General features: G+C 50.3%; 9 protein-coding genes across 9 annotated transcripts; 6 read left to right on the plus strand and 3 right to left on the minus strand.

The window, feature by feature from the left end:
• Nucleotides 1-24: 24 nt before the first annotated feature.
• COCSADRAFT_250038 (uncharacterized protein) lies at nucleotides 25-1,320 on the minus strand. The gene is made up of 2 exons (XM_007706205.1): nucleotides 1,056-1,320; nucleotides 25-1,001 (listed from the first exon to the last, which is right to left on the minus strand). Exons 1-2 carry the CDS (start codon nucleotides 1,204-1,206, stop codon nucleotides 49-51), a joined length of 1,104 nt encoding a protein of 367 aa, XP_007704395.1. The 5' UTR covers nucleotides 1,207-1,320; the 3' UTR covers nucleotides 25-48.
• A 613-nt stretch (nucleotides 1,321-1,933) lies between these two features.
• Nucleotides 1,934-2,617, plus strand: COCSADRAFT_250036 (uncharacterized protein). Its single transcript, XM_007706206.1, has one exon. It carries the CDS (start codon nucleotides 2,136-2,138, stop codon nucleotides 2,424-2,426), a length of 291 nt encoding a protein of 96 aa, XP_007704396.1. The 5' UTR covers nucleotides 1,934-2,135; the 3' UTR covers nucleotides 2,427-2,617.
• A 2,520-nt stretch (nucleotides 2,618-5,137) lies between these two features.
• On the plus strand, nucleotides 5,138-5,620 carry COCSADRAFT_175307 (uncharacterized protein; the record flags this gene model as incomplete). Its single annotated transcript, XM_007706207.1, has 2 exons — nucleotides 5,138-5,150; nucleotides 5,280-5,620. The coding sequence occupies 2 exons, from the start codon at nucleotides 5,138-5,140 to the stop codon at nucleotides 5,618-5,620; spliced, it is 354 nt and encodes a 117-aa protein (XP_007704397.1).
• Nucleotides 5,621-6,228: 608 nt separating this feature from the next.
• COCSADRAFT_346777 (uncharacterized protein) lies at nucleotides 6,229-7,857 on the minus strand (the record flags this gene model as incomplete). Its single annotated transcript, XM_007706208.1, has 2 exons — nucleotides 6,229-6,521; nucleotides 6,552-7,857. 2 exons carry the CDS (start codon nucleotides 7,855-7,857, stop codon nucleotides 6,229-6,231), a joined length of 1,599 nt encoding a protein of 532 aa, XP_007704398.1.
• Nucleotides 7,858-11,236: 3,379 nt separating this feature from the next.
• On the plus strand, nucleotides 11,237-11,871 carry COCSADRAFT_346782 (uncharacterized protein; the record flags this gene model as incomplete). The annotated part of the gene is made up of 1 exon (XM_007706209.1): nucleotides 11,237-11,871. The coding sequence occupies one exon, from the start codon at nucleotides 11,237-11,239 to the stop codon at nucleotides 11,807-11,809; it is 573 nt and encodes a 190-aa protein (XP_007704399.1). The 3' UTR covers nucleotides 11,810-11,871.
• Nucleotides 11,872-11,995: 124 nt separating this feature from the next.
• On the minus strand, nucleotides 11,996-12,472 carry COCSADRAFT_30236 (uncharacterized protein; the record flags this gene model as incomplete). The annotated part of the gene is made up of 1 exon (XM_007705850.1): nucleotides 11,996-12,472. One exon carries the CDS (start codon nucleotides 12,470-12,472, stop codon nucleotides 11,996-11,998), a length of 477 nt encoding a protein of 158 aa, XP_007704040.1.
• A 3,314-nt stretch (nucleotides 12,473-15,786) lies between these two features.
• Nucleotides 15,787-17,449, plus strand: COCSADRAFT_346785 (uncharacterized protein; the record flags this gene model as incomplete). The annotated part of the gene is made up of 3 exons (XM_007706210.1): nucleotides 15,787-15,854; nucleotides 15,902-16,259; nucleotides 16,316-17,449. The coding sequence occupies exons 1-3, from the start codon at nucleotides 15,793-15,795 to the stop codon at nucleotides 17,447-17,449; spliced, it is 1,554 nt and encodes a 517-aa protein (XP_007704400.1). The 5' UTR covers nucleotides 15,787-15,792.
• An 807-nt stretch (nucleotides 17,450-18,256) lies between these two features.
• On the plus strand, nucleotides 18,257-18,944 carry COCSADRAFT_40657 (uncharacterized protein). The gene has a single exon (XM_007705953.1). The coding sequence runs from the start codon at nucleotides 18,296-18,298 to the stop codon at nucleotides 18,884-18,886; it is 591 nt and encodes a 196-aa protein (XP_007704143.1). The 5' UTR covers nucleotides 18,257-18,295; the 3' UTR covers nucleotides 18,887-18,944.
• A 1,188-nt stretch (nucleotides 18,945-20,132) lies between these two features.
• COCSADRAFT_250108 (uncharacterized protein) lies at nucleotides 20,133-21,714 on the plus strand. The gene is made up of 2 exons (XM_007706211.1): nucleotides 20,133-20,246; nucleotides 20,295-21,714. Exon 2 carries the CDS (start codon nucleotides 20,467-20,469, stop codon nucleotides 21,652-21,654), a length of 1,188 nt encoding a protein of 395 aa, XP_007704401.1. The 5' UTR covers nucleotides 20,133-20,246; nucleotides 20,295-20,466; the 3' UTR covers nucleotides 21,655-21,714.
• The last annotated feature ends 885 nt before the right edge of the window (nucleotides 21,715-22,599 follow it).

Below are 22,599 nucleotides of genomic sequence, written 5' to 3' on the forward strand. Positions count from 1 at the left end.
ATATACAAGTTAATCCCCCCCCCCTTTCCTTCCCCACTAATTCTTTACTTACTCCTTAACCCTAACAACTACCTTTCCAAAATGCCCCCCACTAAACAAATACCGCAGCGCCTGATCCGCCTCGTCGAACCCCCACACGCGATCAACAACCGGCCGTATCTCCTTGTCCTCGTAAAACTTGAGCATACGCTCTAGCTCATCCCGCGGCCCATTCAGGATACCCTTTAGCGTAACATTGCGCTTGAGACAAAGCAGATTCGTATTCGTGCGATCGGAAGCATCGTCCTGCTTGCCGGATAGATACCCAATGCACGCGATTAACCCGCCGAAGCGCACGCAGTCGAATGACTTGCGCAGCGTCTGTGCGCCGCCGACTTCGATGATGATATCTGCGCCTTCACCCTCTGTAGCAGATAGCACAGCCTTGTCCCAGTCAGGTTGTGCACGATAATTAACGGTAGTCTTGGCGCCGAGCTGTTTTGCGCGCTGGAGCTTCTCGTCGGACGACGAGGTTACGATTACGGTGGCACCCGCGGCGGTTGCGATTTGGCAGGCGGAAATACTGACGCCGCCGGTGCCCTGACACACGACTGTTTCGTCTTTGCTAATAATCTCGCCGCGGGGACGCATGCAGTTGAGGCTCATCCATGCGGTCATTGCGGCAATGGGGAGACATGCTGCTTCATCTGCGGAGAGGTAGTCTGGGATTTTGACGACGCCGTAGGTGGGGAAGACGCGGTATTGGGTTAAGACTCCTGGTGCGGGACCGCCCAGGCCGTTTGCGACGTCTGAGGCTTTGACTTGGCCGGATAGATGGGTTGGGGCGAAGGTGCTGATGACGCGGTCGCCTTTTTTGAGTTGAAAGGCTGGGTTCTTGAAGGGGTCGTTGGTGTTTGATGAGGTTGGGCCGACCGCAACGACAACGCCACACATGTCGCTGCATGGGACGATTGCGGGGGGATGCTCGACAGAGGAGTGGTGGTTGTAGAGGCCCATTGCGACTGTTGCACTTGATCAGCGTCATTGTCGTGAGGTTGCGATATATCAACACATACCCTCGGTGTCTCTGTAGTTCAAGCTGACAGAATGAATTTCCACCAGCACTTCATCCTCGCCTGGTGTAGGGCAGTCTGCCTCTGCCATTCTCAACTTATCGAGACCGTCCTGGCCTGTAAGCCATTGCTTGATCTTTTGCGGAGGCATCATCTTGGCTGGTAGTAGACACTGCGTCGAACGCCTTTGGAGTGCCAATGTTAAGATTTATGGTAGATGAGGAATTTGTCTGCTTTAAACTCTTGCTCTTCTGGTGTGAAAACAGGCCAGAAATTTCGCTCAGCCAGTCTCGGCGATCTTGGGAGAAGGGTGGGGTTGGCATCACGGGCAGATCCTTCTACTTTATAACGAAGACTCTCGATGGCGGGCTAGTATCAAGGGAATGCAGACAGTGGAGCTTGAGCAACGGGCAGAAAGTCGCCGAAGATGTGTGGGGAGCAGCATTATTTCTATTTGTCGTGGCCATGACGGCAAGGTGCTCAGCACAGCCATCGAGGTGTTCAGGTGCAACGTCACTGGCCGTAATCGCCCGGCAGCCGAGGTGGCAGGGCGCGGTCGGAATGCGCAAGCCGATGCGGCCCCTCAACACCATGGACGCTTATCGCAGACTATCGTGATATGTGCAAAGGCCTCAGCATCGATCATACGCGTACCTGGATCTTTGAAACGCCTGGTCTAATGACAATGACTGGAGACGGGGAGCGGCGCGCATGCCCCTGACGCAGGTCCATCTGCCAGCGCGCTGCAGGGCCTGAAGCTGGCGCAATCTGGTTCCAACAGGATAATGACGATACCTGTGACGAGTACATCCAGAGACAAGGCGCTATCGAACGGCCCAGATTTGTTGTTTTGTTGAAACCACGGGAGCTCGTGCTGGACAGGCATGATGGTTATTGTGGCACGCGCCATTGGGCGTGGAAAGAAGCAACATCACATGACGACACTGGATACTTCATTAGTGCTTGGATATAATCTCTCACCAGCCCGGATATAAACTCGCACGATCCCCAGATATCATCTCTCCAGATACAACTCCCCACAATCCATCCACTGCAGATACAACCACGCCCAGAGGCATCACCATGGACTTTCAGCACCCCTACTATGCCGGCCAGGAAGCCTTCCCGCCGCCACTCCCAAATCACCTTAGCTCAGACTACTCGCCAGCGCTTTCCATCATGCAACAGTTCCATGCAGACCTGCTCCGCATGGATGAAGAGCATCTCCAGCACCGCGATCAAACTGCCTCTACTTCTGAAGTCACCTCCCCATTCTCTGACGACGAGCCACTACCCGACACCATCCTGAGCAGGGTACGAACCTGGTATCGCAGGCTCTCACGTCGACGGTCTAGCGATGTCTCAACCCCTTGAAGAGGAAACATGATATCGTCATGCAGGTACCAGTTTGCATGCGATCGCACTAGTCGCGATCTCGTTCCAGCTTTCCGGGCCGCCCGTCGCCGCTATTCGATACAACCCACGGCCATCCCGTCATCGATCGCGGGCGATCTAGCGTTGACGATTTGACATTTATGCGACGTCACACCACCGGCCCGGTAGAATATCATTCTACCGGGGTATAACTGGAATGCTCATACATGTTTGACACGGGGATGGGTGCCGTTTAAAGTGACGTCGCCGCTGGCAGCAACGTCCAAGTATCAGCAGGCCCTTGTGCAACCCAGTTATTTCCGTATGACGGCCCCAGCAGTCGACCGAGGAAGTCCCGCGGACCGCTCCATGGATACTATCGTCATCCGCTCATGGGTCTCGTAAGGTTCCGTCCGATGCGCTGCAGCGGAATGGCTCTGTCCGCTCCGAAGTGACTGTGGTTCGAGAGATGAGATGTGTGTCTGGATGAATGTAGTGATGGCTGTGTCAGGTCAGTCAGGTAGATTCGGAATGATGAGTATTGAGGAACTGCAATTAATAATACCGCTTTTAAATATGTGCTTGATTTACAATCATATATTGGATGTGTTAGTAATGGGTTGATGCTGTTGGTCGCGAGCGACTGTGGGGAGTTGCGGGGAGAGCTCGTGCCATACCAAGGTCTACGGCCGATAAGTTTCGCCAAGCAATGATAAGCGTCAATCCATGTGCCAATCAATCGTCTTGGTGATCTGTCACCCCAACTTACCATTGCTGCTAGAGACGATTATCTAAGAGTCGATTACAGAGCACAATTTACATAGGAGCATTAGACTGTGGCTAAGCTCCATCCCGCATCCAAAGCTCTGCAAAACGCCTTGTGAGGCAAACCAAACCCAGGATTGAGCCAATAGCCGCCGGGGCTTCTCAAGAATCAGGCAAACGGGCTCCGTGCCCTCTTTCTCAACAAGTTTTTTTTAGCGGTGCTCTGACCATGCTGGCCGCCCACCAGACCTGTGTCCAGGTCGTTGGAATGCGGGCCACAGAACAACAGATGTCAAGAAGTGATGCAGCATTCGCCAGAGCGGGCGCTCGCTGGGGCGCAGCACTACTACTACATCAGAATACGACGGTGGCAAGGCACGTTGCACACTTGACATCTGCATGCTTGCCAAGGCAGGACCTCGCAAGGCCAAAAGGTGATGACCGATCAGTGGAATTTAGCGACCCCGCAACCTTGTCATCATCCTTTGCTCGCAGAATTTTCCGGGGATCCCACAACGCTGTGTCTGTCAAGTAGGCCCGTTTTTCTTCTCTTATAGCACGTCGCAGGGGCCCGGACGCGCTGGAAGTGTGTAGGGTCAAATGGCACAGGAAAAAAATCAATGGTGCGCACTGACCGGGAAAGCATCAATGGACTATCATCCGCTGCGTAAGATGCCACCATTACTTCATCGCTCAGACCTCTATCGTACGTTGTTCTCAGTGGTCCCCTTCCCCGCAGAATGACACTCGCGCTACTGGCGATAAGGGACTGTCTCGCATACTTACTAGACAACGTGGCCAGCCAAATTTTTGTGCCATGGCAGACCGCGTAAGCTCAAGGGGCCAAAAGAGATGCACCTTTGACTGGCTGGACCTGAATACTGTGCCTGGCAGAAAGACCCAAGCGCGCGAACATGTTGCTTGCGTGAACCTTTGACGTATGCACATGGGATGGACATCTGCAGACCAAACTGATTACGCTCTAGGCTCTCGCCGTCTCTACACACTGGCACAATCTCATGTTTCTTGCACTTCGCCTGCAGCTATGCCGGTGAAAGTTTTGAAACACTATTCGACGTATCCCAAGACGGAGCTAACTTGGCCGCCATCCCCATCCTGGTCCGGTTAAAGTGTTCTCTACTGGCAGTCACTCATTTACTTTTACTTCTGTGAGCGGCCGCAAATGTTATCGCCTCTAGCCAAGAGGCGCTAAAACAATAGGCCGGGTTTCATGGTAGGCTTATACGAATGACGAGAAATGTCGCCTGCGATTTGAGGCTCTGCTCTACGATGGCCTCGAAAGCGGCCGCCGGGGTTTGGCAGATATAAACCTTGCGTGTACGCATTTGCGCATCTTGCTACTTGCCTCTACTGAAGTATTGCGCAAGTCAGCAAGTGTCCTCGCCAACAAATTATTCTTATATCACATTGCAGCGATTGTCCTATGACATCCATCACTCTCCTTTGCTCCTCACATTACTACTGCCACTACAGCGCCGTGTCTCCCTGCTTCCCACACAACGCCTGCCACAACAGCGCCGCCTCCGCCTACACCCGCTGCCACTGCAGTACCCTTCCCCTTACTTCCCACAATACAGCTGCCACTATACCGCTGCCTCCACTTGCCTTTTGCAGAACTGCTGCTGCTACAGTACCATCTCTCTCCGCTTCTCACTAAGTGGCCACTACTACAACGCCGCCCCCTCCTGCTTCCTACACAACCGCTACCTCTACAGCGCCGTCCTCTCCCCTGCACCCACAGCACCACAGCACCGGTGTCCACCGACCACTTCGATACTGCCCTATACCACCTCGCCCCCAGCACCAAATACAAAAGAGCAGCAATCTCCCCGTGTCGAGTCAACATCAACCAACATCTTCTTACCCTATCGCACTGGCACCAGACCAGATACCGACCAGTCCACTCTTCATCACCACGAAGAAACATGTCTTACAGCAGTGAGTCAGCTTGTCATGTCTGTTCCTTGCATGCGTAACCACAGCATGCTGTTGGCCCACGCCGCGCGTTCCAGAAACGAGGCACGCAATCCATGTTCCTGAGCCGTTCCGCTGATCCCCCACTTTTAGCCCACCGCTACCCCGTCAAGCGCCCGTCCCGCCGCACCCTCGCTTTCATCGGCATACCAGACCAAAGAGACGTGTTCGCTATATATATTCGCTGGGCGCGCCAGCGATACTACCGAGTGCACCACGTAATGCACCACGAGGCCCCGTCGTCAGCTGTGTGCACGCGTAGCCCTGACGATGCGCTTGACGTGCACCTCGGTGGAGACCCTGCGAACTCTCTGCCGAGCCTGCAGTTCGATGTGCAGAGGCTTAATACCGATCTGCTGGGAATGGGCTCGGGACTTGACGGCGTTGACGCGTCGGTGCTTGGGTACCCCAGTGAGATCGACTTCATTGGGTGAGGGGCAATACAAGGCAGGGCTGAAAGGGTAAACAGCCAGGCAAGGTTACCGACGGGCGCGGCTACTAGCCTACAGTTACCGCAGCTGGCTAAATGGGGCGTTTTAGGATATTGTTTTTTTAGAGAACCAGGGATCTTTGGAAGCGACTCGCGTCGGGCGTTCGCGGTTATCGCAACATCTAAGGGGCCATGGCCATATGTAACAGTACTTTTTGTAAAAAAAAAAGGTTAGAGGTGTACGAAATGATGGAAATGAAATCAAGACTTGTTATTGTCGATTGCTGCATCGCACTTTGTATTCCAATGATTGTGCAGCACAAGCCATATGCACAAACATGCATGGTCATGTGTAATAGTTATACCATGTGATTCCAAGACACAAAGATGAGCACAAAACATCACAGCCATTTTTACATATAACTATATATATATATAAAAGACATTTGTGCCATGTGTTTTCTAGACTTCCCACATATATCACTATATACCAACAAAAATCCTGAATAGCTTGCTTTCCATTCCATTTCATCACTATACTCCCGATACTGCCGCCCTATCATTGCAGAAGTATATATGTATATATCTTACCGGAGAAAAAAAAAGAGAATCTCATACATTGTCCTCGTCACTGTAGTTCTCATCAATGTCCATCTTGCGCATCGCGTGGAGCGAGGTGCGGCGTTGCGGGGCGGGAGGCTCAGTGGGCAGCAATGAGTCGTTTTGTGTGTGGACGTCTTGCGCGGAGGGAGAAGGGGGTGTACTGCCCTGTCTAGACGCGGGGTGAGTAGCTTGCGCGAGGGAGAGAGCAGTGTCTTTTTCGTGTGTTTGCGTCTTCGTCATGAGGAGTCGTTGGATTGGTGCTGTGACGGCGGTGGTGGTGGTAGTGGTTTTGGTGCCGTTTTCTGTATCATACTTAGTACGGAGCCATTCACGAGTAGGGAGATCGCGATATGTACCTAGACGTATTGGCTGTGAGGACATGTCGGTGCCGTATGCACCGGCTAACTCAAGCAACATTTCTTCATCGTCATCCAGCCTCTCCTGTCCTTCAAATGGATCAACCGTTCTGCCATTTCTGCTTGACGAAGTTGAATTCGCTTCCTCTTCGTCGTCTTCTTCTTCTTCTTCTTCTTCTTCTTCTCCTCGCCCGATTGCAACATCATGCGCCATTTCCAGCGCCCGACTCGGCTTCCCAAATGCCCGCTCAGCCCGCCCACTCTCCTTCACTGCTTTCCCCTCCACGGATGGATCGCTGCGCCACCGTATCGCTTCAGGTACCTTACCCGCATCATAGAGCGACTTGTTCGTCATGTATTCGTATCGGACGCTCTCGACTGTTCGCCCGGAAGACAGGTTCGCGAAGCCGAATCCCGTAGCTTCGGTGAAGTCTTGCCCCATGAAGCGCGCGTTGTGGCGCTCCGTCAGCTCCCAGATAGAGGCGTCGGGCATGTTTTGCAATAGTGAGGCTAGGTACTCGCGCTCGATGCGTTGCCAGGGATGATCCATTGTCGTGCGGTCGATGGCTTGGTAGCGGCGGTCGTTTAGGGCCTTGATAGTTTGCATGTTGTTCCAGTCCTTGGGTGTTTTTCCGTAGCAGTATATCGTTGGCTTTCGTTTTGGCATTGGGTCCTTTTTGCTCTTGGGACGCATGTCGATCAGTTTTACAATGTGTAGGGCTTCTTGGTCCAGGGTTTCGTCCAGGGAGTCGATGTCGGATGGGGGGATGGGACCAAAGTATTTGACGTAGCGAGAGCCGCGCTTGTAGCGGTAGCCCCGGTCTTCCCATAGGGGTGGATTGGTTTGGCCATTGCTTTCTCGGGCTGAAGGCTGGATGGGGTCGGGGCGTGGATCGCCAGGCAGGGGCTTGATGCCCCAGAAGGGGTTGGCTGGAGGGATTACAGTATTGTGGGTGAAAATTGCGAAGCCATCGCCAACTGGGGGTTTCTTTGTCCTTTTTGACTTGCTGTTGGAAGTCTTGCATTCCGTGTTAGTCTTGTTCTTTGCAGATGTACCTTCAACGTCTTCATCATCTGCAATATCCTGCATGTCATTGGGCAGAGCTGAGCCATTATCCTTAAAGTCGACCATGTCTTCTTGCCCTACTGAAACAGCTATTTGAGAATCATCCGCCACGAAATTTTGGGATGTTAGCGTGGCAGAATCGTTTACATTCCCAATGTTTTGCTTCTTGGAAGGGCTTCCGTCCGAAAGCTGAGGTTCAGCAGCTCGTTTATGCATTTTCTTGACAATAAGTGAAGGCTTGTATTAGCGTCCGGCGTGGTGTTTGGCCTTTTTGTGTCGTATTTCGGAGTCTCTATCTCTCAATGGGAAGCGCCGTAGTTTATCACGTTCAGTGTTGCGTTTTGTTAGGCTATCCCAACTGCTTGTAAGAATATTATGGGAGATAGAGCAATAAGTATATTGGGGTTTCCATAATGACCGAGAATAAAACTCGGTGATCAGCATGTTGACAGTGTCATCGAAAAGTTCACACAGGCCGCTGTGCGTTCGGCTTCCTTTGAACGTAAATCAAAGTGTTGTGTTCGACGACAAAGCAAAGGAAATATAAGAGCAATCATCACTTGGGGATGTCACAACGAAACAACGAATAAATGAACGATGTCATTTTCAGCCGCGCAACCCAAGTTATCTCTCACAAAGTTGCTGTATTGGAAACTCGAGATGCTGAGAATGATTTCGCCATCGTGAATGCCTTGGCCTAGTCCTGCCTGTGGAATCGATGCGAAGAATTGCTTTGAGGCACCAAATCGGCAAGCAACTACAGTGCTTCACGTCAAAGGTAACGAGTATGTTCATTGACGAAGTTAGTAGAGTAATAAATCGAATCAAATATCATGGCAGCAAATCTGCATTGTACCAAAATCGAAAAATATCCTTAACTCTTAAGCTATGTTTCCAGAAAAGGTTGCCCTGATCGTTTTCCGGCCTTTCTAATTGATTGAGGCATTTTCAAGTCCCCGTAATATCTCTCGAGGGATATATTAGCTAGTGAAGCGATACTGCCCCTCGATTTAAGGCATGGCGATCTGCAAGGGAAATAGGATCACACCTATACAAATTAGCAAAAGAATTGGCGGTGATGGAAGATCCCTCCCTCCGCACCCTCGCCTCCTCTACCGATGGGATTGTATAGCTAAGGCATTTGGAACAAAACGCAATCCTGATGCTGGATTGATGAGATAGGTTTGTTGCGTGGCTGTGAGAGCAGGGCCATCTCACCTCCCGCTGTCGGACTGGCGTTGCACGCATCCGACAGCGTTGAATCGGGACTCTGAGAGTCCGACGGTTTCGGATCAAAAACTGTTTGGGTAAGGTCTTCAGCCAAGTGGGGGGAGCGACACCAATCGGCAGCTGTCGCTCGCCCACCCCTGATCAGCGACGGTTGTCGATTGGTGTCGCCCCCCCCCCACTTGCTGAATCAGGTCAAGAGGATTCGGTTGGGATTTATCCGGTGGCCGTTGGCCAGGGGGGCGAGCGACAACTGTCGATTGGTGTCGCTCCCCCCACCGACCAGCGACGGTTGTCGATTGGTGTCGCTCCCCCCACTTGGCTCCGGTAGTTTCGGCTGGGAGCCATCGGACCGTGGCTGGCGAGCCACATTACATATATCAACGGAAGTCCACTAGCACCATACATGGTATTGTCGGGCGCATGCAATCGGATCAGAGCGTTAGTCCCGTGCGCCCCCAGAGGACCAGATTACAATTGAAGCAAATTGAATGTAAAAAGGGGGTTTCAACTCATCGGAATTCTGTCGGATGGCATTGCTGGGTGAGGCAGCTGCTTGCTCGTCCCTTCCCTGATCCGCCCATCTGACTGTGGCCGTCGCTCGCCAGCCATAGTACTTAGCCATTTTGAGAATGTGGGGCGAGCGACACCAATCGACAGCCGTCGCTGGCTGGTGGGGTGAGCGACACCAATCGACAGCTGTCGCTGGTCAGGGGGGAGGCGAGCGACGGCCGTCGATTGGCCTGCTCGTCTGGTCATGGGTGGAGGGAGCGACACCAATCGACAACTGTCGCTGGCCCCCCCCCCTGGCGAGTGACACCAATCGACAGCCGTCGCTGGCTGGTGGGGTGAGCGACACCAATCGACAGCTGTCGCTCGCCCCCCTGGTCCGCAAGCTTTCCTGGTTTTGGATAGCGCGGATTACACCAGCCGGCATGCTTATACGATTATATGTGGCGGGCGACCCTCACATACTCCTACGTTGAGTATTGCTACCAGCCAACATTATCGGAAGGGCAGCTAGAGCAGACGACAATCAGCTGCTCACTAGCCACAGTGAGATCACTCGTTACAGCCTTGTCCAACGACACCGAATGGCATCCGTTGGTATCGCTGGTGAACGACATATATAGTCGTGGACTGGCATAACATGCCTCATAGTCTCTCGGTCTCTCGGTGGACTGAACTGTGCCGGATCAAAACAACGCATTAGCTACAAAGGAAAGGAAAAGTTACGATGAAAAGATACTTCACTCGCCCTCGCTACGACCCGAAGAGCTTCCGGTTTGCATTTGCTGTCAATGGTGTTACCACCTTGGGCGTACCTGTAGTCAAAATGGGTAGCCTATCCGATATTGTCTTGCGCTCATATCTCCAGTTTGACATCGACTTGAATAAACCAGCTGGGATACTTGGACAGTGTGTTGGTGGTGCTTCACGAGCGTTAACGATGCGTTCGATAACTTCAAGCGTCGGCCAGATAGGTGCATGTGTGTTACCAGTACTGCTTCATCCTTTGTCGCCAACACACTGCCACTTAATGTGGACAAAAAACCCACCAAAGCGTAAACAGTTGTATGTCTTTGGACATCGGAGTTGTGGGCTACTGATAGCCACGAGGCGTCGTCGTTATCTGCGAAGTGTCGCAGTGACTCCGTGATGAACTCGCGCCAGTTCTCTGGTAGTGGGGGTATACCGTCTGTTCCAACGACATACGGCAATCTCTTTCGGGGAGGCTCCAAGATACCACGGTCCATGTTTCGGATGTGCTTCTGATTGATGGACACTGTTTTGTTCCGTTCTCTCTCTAGGCGCCTAACGATACTGTTGTATCTCTCTAGGAGAGAGGTGCGCGCTTTTTCTACCAGTCAGCATTTCTTCCTCGAAGCCTGATCTAGACACGTTACCTGTTGGTTCCTGTGACGCCTGACTTGCACCGGAGTTTGTGTTCGTCGACATGTTAGGCATAGTTCTTGGTTGTTGCAGTAAACAAAAATCTCTTCTTGTTGTGTTACAACAACTCGTGCAGTGTAGTGGGGAAAGATTCAAAAACTAAGAACGAGTTGATACTATGAAGATACTCAATAAACAGTTCTACAGTCTCACTAAGAGAAGGCGCGCAGTGAGGTGAGGTGACCGATGGTTTTTCTCTAGACTCACTAGGCAAAGCGCGTAACATGAGCCAGGTGAGGGAGCGGCTCTTCCAGCCTCGCTAAGATGGGGTAGATGACGTAAACTAGGTGAAGGTAGATTTTAACACACACAGTCACCTCCGATTCTGTAGGTATGTATATAACTAGCGAACACCCACTGCTTTACATTCAACCTTATTCTCCACTTCTCCTACAAATACTTGATCAACGCCAGCATGGCCAACGAAAACTCTCTAGGCGACGTGAGAAACATGCTCACAAGGACCATGGATCGACTTGAAAAGCTGGTCCAGGAGCTTGACGATAACGCTGCCACTCACAGAACCACTCCCGCTTCCCAAGCCATTGCCGCTCTCAAGGAAGTTGCTTCTACCAAATCAAGTGCTACTCTCGAAGCCATTACCGCTCTTCTCAAAGCTGTTGCCGCTTCCGAATCAAGTGCTACTTTCGAAGCCATTGCCGCTCTTATCAAAGCCATGTCCGTTCCCGAATCAACTCCAATTGTCGGAACCACTCCCAGTATTGCCCCTACTGCCAGAGCTACTATCACTGTCGGAACCACTCCCAGTATCGCCCCTACTGCTCAACCTATTACTACTGTCGGAACCACTCCCAATATCGCCCCTACTGCCAGAGCTACTACCACTGTCGGAACCACTCCCACTACCAATCACGGTAATAAACTTCTTAATTTCGAATACTTCAGACAGGCAGATAAGGCAAGGAAACGTCAGGTGGAAGACCAGTTATCCCCTGGTACGAGCAAGAAAGGACGTGGCAGCAAGTGAGGTGCTGAGGAAGGGTACATGGAGTAGAGAATCAGTTCAAGTGAGAAGTAAGGCATTGGAGCTAGCAACAATGAATGCATTAGTTTGCTAACTTTTCGTGATTGATACCGTGAGACATCATTACACGTATTTGCATCTCACTTATTGTGGCGATCGAACTATTGGTACAACGACATAAGCTATCTCTCACGAAGACTGGTTTCCTATACACTCCTCCAAGGCTCGGCGGTCGTACTCTGCACGCATCTGCATGACTTCTGCTATCTTCTCAGTTGCTTCCGCTCTGATAATTGCGACCTTCACCTCCTTCTCTGATGCCTCTGCGAGCTTGGCCGCAGCATCCGCCATGAGTTCCGACATCCTAGCTTTGGCCTGGAGCTGGCGTGTTTTGTGCGGAAGCTCGTCTTCTTGGGAGCTGGCGACGCGCTTCTGGGAGGTGGTTCCTGCTATATCGTCAGATCGATGCTGCGAAAGGTCTGGAACTGCCTTACCTGGATGTAGCTGAGATGGAATGTCAACGAGCTCTTGCCAAGGGCTCAGTCCGTGAGGTGATTCCGAAGTCAAACTTTCGCTCGGGTTATGATGACTTTGACCGGCAAATCGGGCATGCTCTGCCTGTTGACCTGGACAAGGTGTTCCACTGATTACTTTACGCGAAGGCATGTTCCTTTCTGCTTGTGACGGACAAGGTGTTGTTCCTAGGGTGTGGAGATGCACAGGAAGGAGCGATCATGCATAGGCGATATCTGTAGGCATGCTTGACTAAGCACCTCGCCTTGAAAGCTATCTAGCAGACTCTATGAAAGCTTTGTAGTAGGTTACAAAATCGATTTATTACCGAAAAGCACGGCAGTGGCATGTTCTGAAAGCTAGGCTACAAATAATTCTTTATGGATACAGCTACAGGTGCAGCGACTAACGGCTCGACAATCAAGTAATATAGAGAAAGTATTAATTCCTTTTTCAGAAAATCTTTAAACTAATATCTTATATCGTTCCCATCAAGGCTACACTGTGTACCATACCTCAACCATGACAACTTTCGTTATTCTGCTTCCTGGGAAGCTGTTTCCTCCTCCTCATCCCCAGCCAATACCGTCATCACGTCCCGTAACCGAATGAGAAACAGATTTACGGACTCTGAATTCTCGGTTGCTGTATCGATGAACTTTTCGAACATGTTCTTGAGGCCGTGGCGACTCTCTTCCAACTCCTCAATTTGCCCTTTATGTTTCCATACCGTGTCGAGAGCTGTACGAAGGCACTCATACAAGCGCGCAACGTCTGAGTTCCGAGCTTCGAGTAACTCGCGAGTTTCCTTCCAATACCCAACGAGCCTGTTTAGGAGATTGATATAGCAAGCATTCGCTGCATTCAATGCTTCGCGGCTGACATAATTTTCTCCAAGGTCGGGTGGTACGATACTCAAACGTTCATAGAGTGCCCGAACTAAATCTTCCCGGGCGCATACGATGGTTCCCAAGCCTCTGCGCTTTATGGATAATTCGGCTTCCAAATCTGTGAAGCGCTGCTGTAGCTCGCTATTTTCGTGTTCCAGCGTGTGAATGACTTGTGCATTGGCAATGCCCCCTCGCGCAAACTCCCGCATCCAGTGTTCAAGATTGTGGATGCGTCTAGAATTTTGTACATTTTTTCTGCATGTTAGTCGCAGATACAACATGAGGTCCTTTTCCTTCTTCGCCCAGGCCTGTTCCTTGGACTCCCAGACTCCAATCATTTGCTTAAGCTCAGAAATTTCATCTGCAGAGAGCTTCAATCTTTCTTCGAACTTGAACGCCATATCCTCTTGTGATTGTCTGGATTTCTGGTGGACTTGTTCGATGGCATGCTGCGCTTGAGCCTTGGCCTGAAATAGTTCGTCTTGCTTGGCCCGTAGTTCATTATCTGCCTTCTTGAGTCCTTGGTCGAGATCCCTGAGTTTTGAGTTGAGTTCGTCTTCTCGAGCAGCATATTCGTGGCAGGTCTCTTCGAGATTCTCAGCCCGGGATTCCAGTTCCTGTAACTGACCAGTAAGTGCAACGATGTCGTCGGAGCTGTCGGCAACAGATCGTTCGAGTTGGAGTTTCTCATCTGTCAATTGAGTGCGTTCAGAGATGGCTGATTCGGACATTTTGAAAATTTTGGTTTGGTGCTTTTGTATAGTGTCCTTGAGTTGGCTTTGCAGATCTTGAATGCACTTCTCGAGATTACTGTTCGCCGCACGGAAACGAGTCTCTAACAGGTTTGCCTCTTCTTTGAACTGCGCGTCTTTTTGCTTGAGCTGGAATGCATATTCTTTCTCATCCGCAATTCTTAATTGCTTCAATTGCTCAAGTTCACTGTTCGCCGCATGTAAACGATTCTCCAATAGGTCTGCCTTATCTTTAAACTGCGCGTCTTTTTGTTCGAGCTGAAGTGTATGTTGTTTCCCATCCGCAACTTTTGATTCCTTCAATTGCTCGAGCTTGTTGGTGAGGCCTCGGATGCGTTCCCCGGCAGCTTGAGTCTGCTTCGCGTCTCTTGCTTTAGCCTCTAAAAGCTCCTTCTCTGTAATCGCTAGTTTGTCTTGGAGAGTGATGACTTCGTCCCTGAATGTAACCACCCTAGCGGCATGTGTTTCCTTGGCAGTGTTCAACGACTGCTTGACTTCATTAGCACGTTCAAGCGCACGCCGAGCTGCTGTTTTTGCTGCATCTAGTTCGCTGTTCGCAGACTTATTGTGCCGCTGTGCATCCTCGAGAGCGTCTTGAAGTCCTCGGATTTCCTCTGCTAGCTGTTCGTTATGGTTTGTAGCGGTACCAATGTCTCGTTGCTGGTTCGCGATTGTTTCCTTATGTAGCTCGTTTTTCCATGCCAGTTCTCCAGAATCTTGTATTGCAGCCTGAGCCATTTGGTGTTGCTGTTGAAGGGCGGTGGAAAGTTCGTCGATGCGCTCGGTCAGTTCCGTTCTTGACATATCAGCGTGGTTTTGGATGTTTTCAGCCTTCCTCGCTTGCTCTTCGGCTTTTGTCTTTTCAGTTTCGGCTAGAGTCCTTGCTTCTCTGACTTGTTCTTTGAGTCTAGATATACTTTCGTCAGCCCGAACGAGCTTCTCCCGCAATTCCTTTTCTACTCCACGCATTCGTTCAATCTGTGAGTCGAGAGAAGACTTGTGCTTCTTCGCTTCGGAAAGCTCAGTCCGCGTCCGTATAGCTTCCTCGTTGAGAGAAGATATGTGTTCCTTCGCTTCGGAAAGCTTAGTCTGCATCCGCCTAGCCTCCTCGTTCAGGGAAAATATCTCCTTGTTCGCTTGCCGTTGCTGGTCTTCGGCTGCCTTCTTGTCTTTGTGAGCTTCGCTTTCCAAAGTTGTAAGTCGCTGTTCGGAGCTTTGCAGAGAGGCCTGTTGCCTGGAGATCACTGTTTGAAGCTTTTGCTTGGTCGATGTACTCTCTTTTAATCCATCTAAGTTGGTTAGTCGTGTATTGCATATGTAAAGAGCCATAGAACTCACTTTGCATACGGATAAGAGTGCCGACAAGCGCTCTTTTCTTTGCTAAAAGGCGCAATTCATTCTGGTCCTTCTCTTGCCTGGCTGAGGCAGAGCTAATCTGCTCATTTGCAATGCGGATCTTCTCCTCCATCATCTTTATTTCGCGTTCTTCTCTGTCGATTATTTCAACATCTTCTACTTGACCTCCTAGTACTGCAGCGGCGTAAAGCAGATTACTTCGTCCTGTCGCATCACCAGTCACCTCTTCGAATGTATATGGGTATAATTGGAGAGCCATGTTGCACTAGATTGGCGGTGTCTCTTCGCGAACAATCAGGAATGATGCGTAAGCAAGTAAAAGAAATTTTATATAAAGTTTGCCAGTGCAGTGAAAAGGCTATTGTAGCTCATTAGTCACATGGACCGGCCTTGGCGGCAAGGCATACAGCTCGTTCCTGCCTAGATTTGGGGAAGGAACCTAGCTTCTACACAACACTTACCCCACAACTAAACTATGGCTAGCAACTCTAGGGTATACGGCAAGAAGGGCCGTGGCCAGCGAACGAGCTCAATTCAGTAAGTAAACTAACCGCTAAAACGGAGCTTGCTGACATTGTTGATAGTCCATTGGTAAATGTCCAGGCTGCGAACGACGAAGACATGACGGATTGTGACTCTGAAAACACATTCAGACCAGAAGCGAGTTCTCCAATCGATGAAGAATTTGACTCCATAGCATTGGGGCGAACCGAATTGTTACATCTAGGAAACACGAGCACTGTCTACCTGAAATCAGTGGCTCTCCCCATTGATCCAGACTTCCAGATGCAGGCCAAAGCTCAAGCAAGAAGGTCTAGGTACGATTATGGTGCCAAACTTGAATTGAAATATTCCTGTGTTGCTGCAGCCGCGTTCCAAGAGGAGGAGTTTGACAAACATTCAGTAGTGGACATTGGAGAAGGGCTTTACAGATTGTCCGCTGTACATGCAAGTTGATTCCAATTCAAGACTGAGAAAGCCTGCTAATCCAAAAATAGATTATGGCATCCATCCCTCTCGAGGTCCTCCGCTTGATCGTCAACGGCAATCTATGCAAGGCTATCCACGACGGAAATTCCAAGGTAGCAGAATACTATTCGGAAGATGCAGCGTGGCAGCAGAACGTGAACGGCAAGAATAGATCGGCAGCGATATACATCCGCCATCTTGTCGACAAGGAACACAATGCACCCACGCCACAGCAGTGCCGAAAGGTTAATCGACGCCTGCGATCGTATATTTCGGGCGACCGTCAATATTTCCATGATGCTGTTGCTTTGGACAATGCTAGGAACTACCGATCAAGCATCGAAGACATACAGAATGGTCGCCACCATCATCTACAAGGACTCATCAAGCGTGCACAGCAGATTATCACCTTCTGCGCCGCGTTGGAAACGCGTCTCAGCGAACTAGGCCCAGATCTGGACAACGTTGCTCTCGAAAAGCCACTGAAATATGTTGGTTACAGCATCAACGTTACAGCGCGAGGAGCTCAGCATGACAAAGGAGACACTAGCTGGTTCCAACAGATGGCGCTCGATGCTTTTCGCCTTGAAGCGCCCAACGCGGGATTCAGGTTTGAAGGACACACAGTCTGCTTCATGGCCCATCCGCATGAAGTCTCAATTGCTGAGTCATTGATTGGCATCATCACGAACAGCATGATCGAGACAGGCGGTGGCTTTGGTGTCTTTCAAGGTGGAGTACAGACGACCAGCGCTCGATTGCCTGGTCTGGACGACACTGCACGTGCCGTTTTCTGGAAACAATGCAATCACTGGCGTATCGAGAACACCCCATACCACGACAATTTGAACTTTGACTACAAGCGACTAATGGCGCTTCAGAAGGATGAGGACTCCATGCTTCAATCATGCTCCCGATTAGAGGAACTAAAGAAGACTCACGATGAGCAGTGTAAGCAAATTGAAGCTGGCAAAGCTCGGGAGTTCAAGAACAAGGAGCAAGACAGAGCCTTGATTGCAGATACTCGGGAGGACCTCAATAAGCTTGAACAGGAGATGACCAGTGAGTTCAAGGAGGCAGGATTATTAGATGTTATACAGGATCTGCGTGAGGATATGGATGCTGCTGAGAAGCAGCTCGATGAAGCCCACGAAAGCGCCTAGGAAACATCATTCGAGGGAACAAAAGATACCGACATGGAAGCTCGGCTGCCTCATTTAAATGTGTTCAAAGATACTGTAGTGTACTACCAACAGCTGAAAAATCATACATCATGCCCCCCCTCTGCGATAGCGTTGCACGTGAAGCATCAGTCCAACTAATATCGTTCACACGCCAACTCTACTCCAGCGCTTTGTCTCAAATCTACCAAGAAGCTATATTTTTCGACCATGTTAAATCACGTTCCGCTCTAATTACGCAATACCAGGCAACTTTCACGAAACTGGAGCGTTTGCGCGAATAGCGACGCACGTGGCTGACGTGAAAGCGCTATCATCACCAACACAACATTTGCCTTCTCGTGCGTTTGCCTTGACGTCATGAGACATACCAAATTAGGAAATTTGACAAGAGTGGGAGTGAATGGCAGCCTACAGTAGGTCTCTCGTGACACACTCGCTTACGGACAGTGCGGCAGTGAAGCCTTGACCCTTGGCTATATAAACCAGCTCCCCACCCTCCTTCTGCTCCTCACGCTCAACATCTTTTCTTATCTCCGGCAACGACGAATATTCTTGTCTTCTATTCATATCTTCTATCCTTATCTCCTATTTTTATATTCCTCTTTCGGCATCGCGAGTGTATAGCTGCCATTGCTATATATTTTCCCCTCCCTCCGGCCTGTAGGCTGTGATATATTTCCATATATCTCGATATGTGATGTCCCGGCATCGCGAGTGTATCCGCCATGACCGGGGATGACATATACCCGGTTTATGGGTATATGGCAAAAATAGCAGAGATTCTGAATAAGCACGGCGAGTCGGAAGCGATACGCATTCTAGACGATGCGAACTTGGCCTACTGGCCACTGCGAACACGAGTCGAAAGCTCTGGTTGACCCGTCTCACGGTCCATTCACACTGGATATCCACTTCCAGACACACTATTCGAACTCGTGCCCTTGCAGGCAGAAAAATATTCCTCATGCTTTTCAGCTCAGCGACAGTGAACTGCGCAGTCAATGGAGAACCGCGTTCCGCACCTCCGATCTATACATGACTGGCACAAATAGAATTCCCGACACTCTGTTCGAACTCTTCCCCTTGTTCGCGCGCTTTGCAGGCAGAAACATCAACACTTTGATGATTTGGCAGGTTTGTGTCATATATATCGATAGCGCGTGGCACCGTGAGGGGATTTTTGATCATCTTTGCTATCTTCTACGGGATCTCGCTTTGGGATCGGAACACGAGATGCAAATAACGGCGCCGGCTGATGATAGCGTTGGCGACGATAACATAGTTGATGATGAGGAGGATTATGTGATGAGTGGGGATGAGGATAGCGTGCTCGGTGGGAAGGGAGGAAAGGCATGGGAGGAGATGATGACACGGATAGGTTGTTGTGGGTACATAGCGTCCTCTATTTGGACATGAGAGCCGCACCCCGGCTTGTGATCCTTCTGCATCTGGGGAGAATGTATTGTTACGCTCAAATTTTCTGCCAAACGCCATCACCTTCGGAAAGATTGATCTAGGATTTGGTATAAGCTCCGCCATCTGAATGTGAAGATCGGGACGAAGTTATCCAAGGGCATTTACATGTCGTGCAATTGCTATTAGAAGTATACTTATCGAGGGGGCTGATTCCAAGCACGCTGATGGACTGACTGTTGATGAGGTAGAGGTGTATGTCGGACCGTATTCCAACGGCGGTACCTCAGGAAGATCCATATCGCCAAAAACGCGCGGCTTCGCAGTTAGGAGCTGGTCTCAAATGAGGATACGCATTGTGATGGGTATATCATAGGGATCGTGCTACGTATAAAGGTGAGCGTCGAGTGTTCTTTGCAAGGATCCCATGCTGACTAGCCCCGTGGGGGGCTCTTGAGTAACGAGTAATGGTGGCACCGGGCACGACTGGATCCCAATAGGAGGTACCGCATTGCTTACAAATTTACATCTAGTGCTATCTGGCTTCCTGGTGGCATTGGCTGGTAGCTATCCGATGGATGGGGCGGATGAGTGGCGGCTATCGATGACGAGCAACAGTGATTAATTAGTATCGCCCGCTCTCCTCTCGGCCTACCTACAGCTGCGCCTTCTTATATGCAATGCAATATACGGGATCCCGCCCGGAATATATTAGTCGCAATCTGCTTGTATTTTGCTCTCAAATGCAGACAAGCCGGATACTCCTGGAGCCAATTCATGGTGGTAGAAGTATTGAATAGCTATCGAAGGATGTAGGGAAGACAGTTGTTGGTATAAAAAACTAGTAGACCCAGAATTATTACTCCACTTAGACACTCGACATGTTCCGTATGTAACAGCCCGTAGTATCTGGTTGTGGCGGACAATACTTATTGAGAGCCATTGCTCCACAGCCACAGCCACAGCCACAGGGGTTAGCCACTTCGAGTTATGTCCGCCATGACCTGCTTTCGCATAAGAGCGAGCGGGACCCGAAGTGAGAGGAACAGAAGAGTCGCTAAGAGCAGCTATATGTTGACATGTGGGAATCAATCATGGAATTCAACAGACCGTATTCCTTGCGAATTTACAGGAACGAGCGATTGAGGTGGTCCGGCAACCCGTGTGTTATTTGGTGAACGGTGATAAGCGCTCCCGACTTCACTCAGCCCCACTTTAATTTTGGTGCGATAGTCGCAACTTCATTATACTTCTTACAACCTCGCTTTTGTATCATCTACTCAGTTCGCACTACACACAATGGCGCCCAACGACAATGCGACTTGGAACTTCAAGCACCGTGACGGTGTGATTACAGAGGATAGTAAGTCGAACAAGGGCAGCACGGTTTCGCAATGCTAACCAGATACAGTGAAGGAGTGGTTGGAAGAAATGGTAGCTCAGAGAGTAGAAAATTGTAAATTCGCCGAGTTGTTTGAGACCAGGTTCCAACACGAGGTCGAAAAAGGACTTCTTGATGGTGAGTGCCACGGCAACTGAGGGAACTGCTGCTTACTCAAATAGTTCCCACGTCTTTACTTTGCATGATTGATGATCTGATTCAAGAGGAACATGTCATCAAGGAACCACCAAAGCCTAGAGCGCGGGCTTGGGCCCTGTCAGAGCGCTCTCCTCCAGGATCAGCAGAAGCACTTCTCTATGAGTTCAGCCCAGACGCCGACCACAGTGAGCTCGACCGTGACGAATTGTCGAGAACAGCCCCGGTATTGCTGTCATTGTTCGACCAGAATAACAGTTACTGGAAGTTGCTGTCTGAAGAGTATGTTAAGCTCTGGGAAGACTCACAGAAGATGGCTACCCACATCGAAGACTCGGATAGCAAGGTCGCCGACATGGAAAGGACGCAAGAAACGATTGTCTCTGAGCTCAAGGACGTTACAGCACTCACCAAGTACCTCAAGGCGGAGAACGTATTACGACGGCAGATTGCGCAGGGTTTATTCGAAGCATACAAGGAAGCACAAATCGAACTCATAGCCCAGGGTGCTCGTCACCAAGCTGATGTTGACAAGCTTTACGCGGCCAAAGCAGCTGCAGAAGCTCGTGTCAACGAGCTTGCGCAGTTCGAAAGTCAGGTGATTGACAGGGCGGAGCAGGTTGCAAACGAGCTTCGGCAATCCACTGCCGATAACGAGAACCTCGCTGAGCAAATTGCGCCCTTGATCAACTCGCTAGGAACTCCCGCTCTCGTAGCGAGTCTTGAAGTTGCACAAGAGTGCTCGCAGGTCGACGAAACAACCCAAAAGGAAAGGACAGCCCACGAAAAGACCTGGCACCAGACCCTCCGACGTGTCGTCAACGAACAGACCGATTTGGTTTCTTCGGTGTTGAACCAGAAAGCGTACGACAAGGGATGGGCATTTGGTGGTCTGCAAGACGCGCAATCAGCTCGAGTAGGTTTTCAGAGCCTGAAAACGTTGCGCGACCATGAGCTATATGCGTATACAAGGGACCAGGTCGACACGCAGGTGTACATCAAGGCCAGGAAGATAGCCGACGGGTACATTGAGAAGTTTCTGGTCGAGAATGAGATCAAAGTCGAGGACTCCCACTGCCAGCTTCTCCATCTGACCATGGTGGCTACAGCGACTTCCGATCCATGCCCATTCTTCAAGCATGAGGCGAGCAACATGGGCCAGGACAAACGAATGAATGGTTACCGGGCCCTCGCGGATAGGGTCGCAAAACACGTCTTCGGCAATGAACTGTAAGTTTTCGACTACACTCTTGCTATAGTGACTGCGAACTGACTCTGATAGGCACTTCGACGAGGAATCACCGTGGTACCAGTGCGATCTCACGAACAGGAGTATCGAGCAGCGATTCAATTTTCATTTCCACCCATGCAACATCACAGAGTCCTCCGGATACTTCGCAGCATTGAAAAAACATGCTTGGCAGATCAACAAGAGTCTGAGGGAGAACACCATGAGTGGCACAGCGAAACATGAGACACTAGGACAAGGAATGTATGGATGTGAACAGGAACACAACGTCGGAGAGAGGGGTTGGGTGCACGGAATATCAAAGAGGTTTCTTTTCAGTCGAGTGTTCGGTGGGTTTATAACTTCTCGAGTTCTCAAGAGAATTACAGACTCCCTCATTCGCCTATAATTGGTTCGGAATCAATGTACAATACTTTGCGAACAATTCTTGCCTAGCTTACACGAGATGGTGAAACATGGTAGGTTTCCCATTAACTAACTACACATGGTTGCACAAAAAGATTCCCAACGCATTCTGCAAGTCTTAGCCTGGCATCGTTCGAGCTAAGTGCGATGATCTGATAAGATTAGATGTCATCGTGACCATGTTGAGGCTGTTAGTGTTGGGGGCCTTGAGGGGCAGTTGGTGCGCCGGCCAATGGTGGCGGCACGGCTCCATTCTTTCAGCTCCAAGTATAACCGATCAACATAACTATCACTAATATTGAGTACATACTTCAATAGACTTGTTCGTCTCTTATTCAGAGCTGCAATACTTTTTCTATTGCGCTCAAGTCCTAATATTCATATTCACGATACTTTTACAGACGAGCCGTTGCCCCAGGGCAGCGGCAGGTTATCAGGCGACTGCCACGTGAATACCCTTTCTCGGATTCTTCCATCTTTCGGGCGAGACCTGTTAGTCTAGTTAGGGCTGGAGCTTCGGCGCGC

The sequence above is a fragment of the Bipolaris sorokiniana genome (assembly GCF_000338995.1).
Source record: "Bipolaris sorokiniana ND90Pr unplaced genomic scaffold COCSAscaffold_15, whole genome shotgun sequence".
NCBI classification, from domain to species: Eukaryota; Fungi; Ascomycota; class Dothideomycetes; order Pleosporales; family Pleosporaceae; genus Bipolaris; species Bipolaris sorokiniana.